A 9,791-nucleotide genomic window follows, 5' to 3' on the forward strand; every position below is an offset into this window, starting at 1 on the left:
TCATGACTATCTGCAGTTTTCGTATCTGTAAATTTGCGAGTCTGACATATAATTTAAGAAAACTCAGCTATTTGTAATCTTTAGAAAATGGAACCATTGAAGAAAAGGTCTTTAAAATCAAGCAATTCTAATTAATGGCCATTTAAGCTCATTCTATTATTAACTAAAATTTATCTGACCTATTTGTTCTGTGTTGTCAGTTCCGGTGGCCACTTCTCTCTTTCTTTTTTTCCCATTATTCAGTGCAAACTTGTCTGGATTTATTAGGGGTAGGTAAAAAGTATCTTGGGAAGCCCTTAGGAAGCCACCATCGATAGTTTGCTTCTGCTGGTTTCTATGCTTGGTGTCTAAAACTAGATCATTTGGCAAAAGGGCTGAATGCTTATCCATGACATCAGTCTCAGATTTGACTCCTTTAGAACAAGTCCCTGCAAAGTAAGAGAACAGATCACAGTAGTTGTTACTCCACAATCAAATTATGAACATACCCTAATTAAAACTAACATGCTAAAAGTTTATGATTAATGTATAATCACATATAATGCAATTATCTATATGTCTACCCAGAAATAAACTGAATTCAGGTCAATATGTACCGTGTTTTTGGACTATAAGACGCACCGGAGTATAAGATGCACCATGATTTTGAAGAGTTAAATTTAAAAAAAAAGATTTTTTTGCAAAAAAAAAAGGGGGGGGGAGGCATACAGAGGGTTTGGGAGGCTTGTAGAGTGCTCTTGGCGGGTGCAGGGGGGGGGCAAAAATGGCCCTGTTTTTGCTTTTTTTACCCTCCCCAGCCGCCAGAAGCACTTTGCAAGCCTCTGCACATCCATTTTTGCAAAGGGGTGGGGTTTCAGTAGGCCAAAAATGCTGTATTCAGTGCATAAGATCCACCCAAATTTTCACCTTCTTTGTTGAGGGAAAAAGGTGTGTTTTATACTCCAAAAGATACGGTATGTAACTACATATGATAGCTACCTTGCAGAAAGTATGGAAACATGAATTATATAATGCTGACAATGAAAACTGCAATGCACACTGTAATCAGTATTGCTAAGTTTTAGTTCATTTCTGCAATTGTTTAGCATTATTGTTGTAATGCATAAGCTAAGCTGAAAGGAGATCTGAAAGTAAACTTGTAGTAAAATGGAAAACGTCATGGATTTTGCACAATATTGACTAAATAACTGAAATTGAGATCCCCAAAGAAATGTGCAAATCCATATACAAAAAGAGTAAGAGTTGAACTAGTGCAATAGTACACCATATATATATATCTGAGCTTGCAAGGTTAAACTAGATAAGAGAACTTGGCTTGAACACTGTGCATATCCTTGGAGTAAATTTGCCACAAATATGAGTTTACATATATTGTGTATATGTTGTGGCCCAGCAGGAGCCGTTGGACAGCGAGGGGCCCTATGAGTAGGCTCTGGAGGATGTGGAGGATCCTGGACAAGGTTCCGACTCCGAGCAGGGTGCAGAGAGACTGGTTGGCCACCAGGTGGTGCCTGAACCTTGGACCAGTGGGGAGGAGACAAGGGAGAGTGATCCAGAAGCCAGCAGTGAGTTGTTCCTGGATGCACGCCATCAAAGAGCTACTAGGTGTCAGGAACAATTATGCAATTACAGGAGGTGATTGTACTCAGCTGGTGGTCATTAGGCTCCTCTCCAGACTATAAAAGCTACTTATGCACACGGCCCTCTTTGCAGAAGTCAACGCAGGATTGAATGTCGGAGGACAGTTCTGTGAGCTTGGCAGGCTGGATTGCTGCCAAGCCTTATCTATGTTTATTACTGCCTGAGTTTGTCTGAGTTGCTGCCAAGATCCTTATTTGCTTGCTTGGCTTTCAACCACCGAGGTTTTGGTGTTTTGCTAATTAAAGGACATTCCAGTTAAGCTTGTCTCGGCATCCGTTACTGGACGGAGGAGGGGGTCAGAACACGTATCTGTGAAATTAAGAGAAAGGGAATGTAATAGATCTGGACAAAGTTAAACTGATTTTGTGGAACTGAGTTGATAGATGCAGGCAGGGAAGTAAAGATTTGGGTTTAACTATGAACAAAGGATTGAAACTGTATATCAGAAGCTATGAATGGGAGAGTATAGGTCATTGAACACACTTTTACCTGAAAATAGAAATTCATAGGTTGTGGTAGTTCCATATTATAATCCAGTGAATTATGATAATTTTTAAAAAACGGGATAATTTGGGGGATTGTGCAAGAGTTTGAATAAATGTAAGCTAATGGAAGAAATTATTATGTCATGAATATCTATGCTCGTGAAACCTCCTTGGTGGTTAGAAGCGAGGAAAATTTTAAAATCTCTCTCGCTGAAGAGGCTGGTCTGCTGCTCAATAGTAAAGAAAACAAGTTAGTTAAGATAATGTCAACAGGCAATGCCAGTCCAGAAAAATCAAGGAAATTCTTGGGAAAAGGAGATTAAGATTGTCAGATTGTTGGTTTTTTTAAAGATATGTGAAAGAGAGAGCAAGATAAAAACAGAGAGACTCACAAGACAAAGCTAGAGAAAGAAGATGTGTTTGGAGTTTGGCAAATGTTTTCCTGGTGAGAGCAGCACCCTTTGAAATGAGCCTTTGATGTGTGCATCGTGTTTCAGCCAAGAAGGAAACAGCCACCTAAGCCAAGCCTATCCATAGGTAGGTATTTTAAGCAGACATAAAGCCATTAGACTCATTCTGGAAGATTGTTTTGCTGACTTTCTACTCGTAATGAGCAAGTCCCCTTCATTCTGATGAAAGAAATGTCCTTCTGGGTTTGGCTCCAAGTGGGGGAAAAGACACTGGAGACATGGAGGCTGCTTGGAAAGATGGTTTATTGTTGGACAGGACCACTTGGCTTGAGCCCTGAACAGAAAAGGTGATCACATGCTTCAATGTTGCTGGAGAAGAAGAGAAGGGCTGAGGGAGGGGCTTGCTAGGCTTTTTATAACCTGTTCAGTCCCACCTCTCTGTTTCCTGTTCCTGTGTAAGAATTGTATTCTGATTGGTTGTCAGACTCCCATGGGGCCATGCAGGGGGCTACTCTCTAGGCTGTGTTTTGAATCCAGATTTGGTTGAGTTCTCAGATGCCATGTGGTCAGTTGGGTAAAGGGCCAATATTATCATGCCTTTACTCCCATCCCCCCTGGGGCTGCAGTGGAGAAGTCTTTATTATGTAAAAGGGACTAGCTTGGCCTTCTTAATGGCCCATTAACAAAGTGGGGATGGGCAGGAAGCTGCAGGCAGCTATTCTGTCTTTTAAAACATCTTTCTTTCTTTTCACATCCAGAGAAATATTCTGCCTTCTCAATATTTCCTAGGATATTTCATTTTTCTGGGAGCGGGCTGGGTGATAACTTCCCACAATTCAAAGGGTGTGGCTGTACCTCTTGAGCCTTTTGCTTTAGCTGGAGACTCCGACTGAACCAGCAGCGGAAGGATCACGAGTTCTTTCGAAAGCTCCCTGGGTCTTATTTTTTCCCTTTGAGCGCTGGCTGAGCTTTCAGCTATTTGGGGTAACTTGCAAAATTCTGGCACCTGGAGAAAAACAGAACTTCAAGGCACTTTTTAATATAGCGAATGCCACAGATCTTTGACAGTTTTTGCACAACAAATGACAGAAAACGCGTCAAAATCATGCGCCTAAAAACGCACACTTACCCTGCCATGGACAGATTTTATAAAAGGTGCGTGTGTATCAGAGGTGGGCTCCTACCAGTTCGCACCTATTCGGTAGAACCGGTTCGTCAAATCTACCGAACCGGTTAGAAGAGGTTCCACCAGTGGGCCCGGAAAGCAGGCCACACCTACAGAAGAGCTTCCAAAATTTGTTTGAAACCCACCACTGGTCCTTGGATAGGATTATTCTACACTATCATGCTCCTATTTATAAAACTCAGTGCCTCTGTGAAAGGTAAGGATGACTACTGTGTTTGTGGTGCAATCAGGACATTGCGTGTGTTGAAGTTGTTTTAACGCAAACCAAAGATGCCTTTTAAGAAACAAGTTTACATCATATTCTTATGCATGCCAGTGCTGTGTGTGACGTAATTTAAGGTGGTTCTGACAAGTGTCGTCAGCATCTTCATATCCGGTCACATGGGCGGCAAGCCACTCCCATCCAGTCACATGGGCGGCAAGCCACTCCCACAAAGGAGGCCACACCCACAGAGTAGGTTCAAACAATTTTTGAAACCCACCACTGGTGTGTATGTGTGTCATTTTTCCCAGCCTGATTCCCTCTTGATAACGGGCATTGCGCCCATAATTCAACTAGCATGGCCAATATAAGCCTTGGGGATTAGAAGAAACTGAAGTCCAATTCCCTTGGAGGGCACCCAGTGGGGAAGGCTGTGTTAAGCTTTTCACCATGCTTAGGAGAATTTCTGTTATATATACAACATGGAAAAAAAAAAAGGTATACAGGACGCAGTGCAATAAACCGTTAAACAGGCTTAATTCCCTTTGATGTTAATGAGACACACAGCCTGATCAACTGTTCACTGGAGTTTCCCTCCAATTAAAATTGAAATGCAGCCTCAGGGACACTGGATTACATCATATTGCACCCCAGAGCACAATTTCCCCTTATTGGGATATACTTTGGGAATAATTAATTGTTGGGCGCACTATTGCATTTCAGTTGACTTATGATACAAGGTTAGAATAGGAGGCCATGTCGAAGGCTGATGACTAGATCACTAGCCATAGTTATTAAATCGGTAGCCTCTCCTCTATTTCTAGACTTATTAATTCATTGATTTAATATTTTCTTAACCTTGGAACAATTGCCTCCTGATCTTTTTTCATGCAGGAGACCTACAGAGGCATACTTGAAATCTCCAATGCAAATCAGTCTTACCTCTGTCTTCAGCAAAATAGTGCATTTTGTAATATCCAACTTATTCTTTATACATATGTGTAGTTTTTTCCAGAATTAATCCTTCTTAAAGCTAACAAATTCTAAATATTTGAACTATTTTTATGGTTCCTAGGCATTCAGAGTCATCCTTCAACCCCAGAATAGTAGGATTTGGCACAGAGGTGGGTTCCTACCAGTTCGCACCTATTCGGTAGAACCGGTTCGTCAAATCTACCGAACCAGTTAGAAGAGGTTCCATCAGTGGACCCGGAAAGCAGGCCACACCTACAGAAGAGGTTCCAAAAAATTTTGAAACCCACCACTGGTCCTTGGATAGGATTATTCTACACTATCATGCTCCTATTTATAAAACTCAGTGCCTCTGTGAAAGGCAAGGATGACTGCTGCGTTTGTGGTGCAATCAGAACATTGCGTGTGTTGAAGTTGTTTTAACGCAAACCAAAGATGCCTTTTAAAAAACAAGTTGACATCCTATTCTTATGCATGCCAGTGCCGTGTGAGAGGTAATTTAAGGTGGTTCTGACAAGTGTCGTTGGCATCTTCATATCCGGTCACATGGGCGGCAAGCCACTCCCATCCGGTCACATGGGCGGCAAGCCACTCCCACATATGAGGCCACACCCACAGAGTAGGTTCGAACAATTTTTGAAACCCACCACTGCTATAGAAGCATACTTGAAATCTCCAATGCAAATCAGTCTTACCACTGTCTTCAGCAAAATAGTGCATTTTGTAATATCCAACTTATTCCTTATACATATGTGTAGTTTTTTTCCAGAATTAATCCTTCTTAAAGCTAACAAATTCTAAATATTTGAACTATTTTTATGGTTCCTAGGCATTCGGAGTCATCCTTCAACCCCAGAATAGTAGGATTTGGCAGATGGGCAGAAGAACTGACCTGCTTCCTGTGTTTCTTTGCGATTTCATCTTGCTCTCTGCTACCTCCTGGATTAATCAGGGGGAACACTTCTGTGTCTTCAGAGAGTCCCCTTCCTCCTCTAGCTGTGCTCTTCAGATGATTTTGGTTAACTACGAAACAAACAGGGAAACAGAGATCCAAAATTGCCTTCCTTCTCTCTAGCCATGGTTCATTCTCATCAAAATCTATGAAGGAAACTGCGATAGCTGAACTGAAGATTGAATCAGTGCTCATTCTGTGATAGGCTGCAGATATTACATTGGAAACGGAGCCCGCATGACTGTTTTACAACTTTAGATGCAAAAAAACCTAGCATACTCTTTTCCCTGATATGCTCCCCACCACCACCTTTTGGGGGTATAAAACTCTATATTACTGTACAATGTGCTTTCCAACCAAACGTGATACCGACTGGCAAAAACCAGTTTCCAATTCTTTTGTATCTCTCTCTCTCTTCCAGATGTTGCAGTATTTGCTTGCGATATAAAAGAGGTTATTTACCAGAAAGCAAGTATAATATAGCAGAGTGTAGCCCCGTGGTGATATTTGTTGGTTTTTCTACTTAATTTAAAAAATTCCAGCAGAGGGAGGTATAATGACTGTGTTTGCATACCATGCTAACTCTCTGTTACCTGGCTGTGTTTTACTCAATTAGCTCAATGTTCTCAATCCACATAATATTATGAACCTTTATTTGTTTGCTAATTAAATACTTCTTCCTTTCTCCAGTGCAAATCTAGGTGTTCCTGATTCTAGTCCAATTTCTGGACCACTACAGTATGCACACTCAATTTTTACCAGACAGTAACTACAATGTAGTCGGCATTTCGGTTTGTGGTTCAATGTGTCATGGACACAAATATACAAATACAACCATCCTGCAACACAGAGGTGGGTTCCTACCAGTTCGCACCTGTTCGGTAGAACCGGTTCGTCAAATCTACCGAACCGGTTAGAAGAGGTTCCACCAGTGGACCCGGAAAGCAGGCCACACCTACAGAAGAGGTTCCAAACTTTTTTCAAACCCACCACTGGTCCTTGGATGTGATTATTCTACACTATCATGCTCATATTTATAAAACTCAGTGCCTCTGTGAAAGGTGAGGATGACTACTGCGTTTGTGGTGCAATCAGAACATTGCGTGTGTTGAAGTTGTTTTAACGCAAACCAAAGATGCCTTTTAAGAAACAAGTTTACATCCTATTCTTATGCATGCCAGTGCTGTGTGTGAGGTAATTTAAGGTGGTTCTGACAAGTGTCATCGGCATCTTCATATCCGGTCACATGGGTGGCAAGCCACTCCCATCCGGTCACATGGGCGGCAAGCCACTCCCACAAAGGAAGCCACACCCACAGAGTAGGTTCGAACAATTTTTGAAACCCACCACTGCTGCAACATCATTAATCCCTGCATTTATTTCTTATTTCTTTTTTTAAAATATATATTTTTATTCTTTTTAAACAAAACAGCACATACAAAACAAAGCAAGAGAAGAAAAAGGAACAACTTTCTTCCATTTCATCAAGCATGTTGTTTGGTTACAAGTTTTTGTGCATCAATTCTTAAGCTTAGGATTAACATCACTGGTTTTGCATTAAACATAACTGAATATTTCGCTGTCATTGAGCATTATGTGTTCAAATTATCATTAATATCCTTTCATTTGTAACAATCCTTAATTCCTTAAATTCATAATTATCTATCAAATAAACAATGATCGTGGCATGACATAACCGCGAAAGTCAAAAGCGCGCTGACAACACCCGGCGCTAAAACCGCGATGTCAAAAGCGCGTGACAACAGAGCGCCGACAACAGCACGCCGACAGAAGCGCGATTTAACTTAAGGTAAGGTTTAGGGTTAGGTTTAGGGTTAGGTTTAGGGTTAGGTTTAGGGTTAGGTTTAGGGTTAGGTTTAGGGTTAGGTTTAGGGTTAGGTTTAGGGTTATGTTACAGCGCGCTTCTGTCGGCGCGCTGTTGTCGGCGCACTGTTGTCGCGTGGTTTTGACAGCGCGGTTTTGTCACCGCGCTTTAGTGACACGCGCTTTAGTCAACCGCGGTTTTGTGGTGGAACCACAATGAGTCTTTAAACTATTATAGTGTCACCTATCTCTAAGGAGAAAAAGTGAAGATTAGAACAAAGAATTCCCATTAATTTATAATATACATTCATATTTTCAATTGACCGTAATGTCACCAATCATCCAGAATTCCAAGAATAGTTTCCCATTATTAATTATTAATCCATATAGTGGTTAAGTATTTCAACTCATGTATATATCAATTGTTCCTTACATCATCATTGATCCGTTTAATATACAAAGATCTTTCTAAAATAAAATGGTCACTCCTGCATTTATTTCTACATTCTGTAATACTATATACTTTTATTTGAATGGCAGAAAGACTGGTGCCATTAATGGTTCTCAACTCCCCACTGTCACTTCAAATTAAAAAAAAAATATAGCGGGGGCTTTCAATTTGGCTCATAAATTTGCAGCATCTCCTTACCGCTGTAGGTGATCTTTTTTCCTGGAAAGGAGCCACCATAGAAATTCACATGGGATTGCTCACACCAAAATTCAGAAGCGTCAATTCGCGTGTTTCCCAATAATGGATAATTTACGGATCGGTTTGGCATTTCACAGTTATGATGTGGCTCTTTCTTCGTCTTTCCACCTTGGTGACATTCTATCCCTCTGTCCTAGAAGGAGGTAAACAAGACCACTTGAAAAGCTGCGTTTAAAAACCAGCAAAGAGGGGGGGGGGAGCCAACTGTTCTATTCATAAGAAAATAAAGAATCCTCTTGCACGGGCAGTTTATAACATCATCTAACCACCACCATGGGAAGAACAAAGCTGCAAGTGATATACAGTAGCGCCACAACAATGACTGGATGCGCTATAAATTGCTAGCCTGTCCAGATGAAAGACACTTCTGTCCTATCCCTTTGTTCTCACAATGGTCAACCAGATACCAACAAAAAGCTCACACAACACAATATGAAGTTCGTGGCATTATGTTGGTCGTGTTGCTCTGCAGCTATTATTGAGAGGAATACTATCTCTAATACTGGAAAGATAATGAAGCGGTGATTAAGTAGAAGTAGCCTCAACTTCCATTAAGCAGCTACTGATGTATTCTCCACAGATCTGTTTAATTCCCTTTGAAAACTCTCACGCTGGTGGGGTAGTATTGTGTAAAGTAAAACTTCCTTTTATCTAGCTTCATTAAATGGAATGCCAGCACTTCTATTTGATGCCAACAGAGAACAATTCACTAGCTAAATAAAGCTCTCCATATACATACAAAACAGGCTATATATGTATGTATGTATCAGTGGTGGGTTTCAAAAATTTTTCGAACCTACTCTGTGGGTGGACTGGACTACTGCAACATGCTCTACATGGGGCAGCCCTTGAAGAGCATTCGGAGACTTCAGCTTGTCCAGAATGCAGCCGCGCGAGCGATCGTGGGTGCACCTCGGTTCACCCACGTAACACCTATCCTCTGCGAGCTGCACTGGCTGCCTATTGGTCTCCGGATACGCCCTTCATGGTATTGGACCTGGGTACTTGAGGGACCGCCTGCTGCCAATCACCTCCACTAGACCGATTAGATCCCACAGATTAGGCCTCCTCTGAATTCCATCCGCCGGCCAGTGCCGACTGGCGACTACCCGGAGGAGAGCCTTCTCTGTGGCTGCTCCGACCCTCTGGAACAAACTCCCCGTGGAGATTCCACCCTCCAGGCCTTCCGCAAAGCCCTTAAAACCTGGCTGTTCCGACAGGCCTGGGGCTAAAGAGCTGTTGCCCCCGTCTCGAATGGTATGACTGTCGTGTGTTTTTAAATTATGTATTGTTATGTTTTGTTTTTATTTTCTGTCTGTACCCCCCTTCCCTGATTTGAATTGTGAGCCGCCCTGAGTCCCCTTCGGGGGAAAAGGGCGGCATATAAATATAATAAAATCGAAATCGAAA

The 9,791-nt window shown here is 41.7% G+C and overlaps 1 protein-coding gene across 1 annotated transcript in view; it reads right to left on the reverse strand.

Moving 5' to 3' along the window:
* The window catches only part of KIAA2012 (KIAA2012 ortholog), a 98,081-nt gene that overhangs the window by 56,347 nt on the left and 31,943 nt on the right, over positions 1-9,791 (reverse strand). Inside the window, exons 6-9 of the mRNA XM_087704967.1 lie at positions 8,322-8,514; positions 5,789-5,919; positions 3,392-3,542; positions 180-428 (exon numbers count right to left, since the gene is read on the reverse strand). Of these exons, the coding sequence (XP_087561093.1) occupies positions 180-428; positions 3,392-3,542; positions 5,789-5,919; positions 8,322-8,514 (724 nt within the window). The remainder of the gene's footprint in view (positions 1-179; positions 429-3,391; positions 3,543-5,788; positions 5,920-8,321; positions 8,515-9,791) is intronic.

This window comes from Thamnophis sirtalis, unplaced genomic scaffold, assembly GCF_051295495.1.
Source record: "Thamnophis sirtalis isolate CommonGarterSnake01/CBP01778 unplaced genomic scaffold, rThaSir2_p1.2 scaffold_1, whole genome shotgun sequence".
Classification (NCBI taxonomy): domain Eukaryota; kingdom Metazoa; phylum Chordata; class Lepidosauria; order Squamata; family Natricidae; genus Thamnophis; species Thamnophis sirtalis.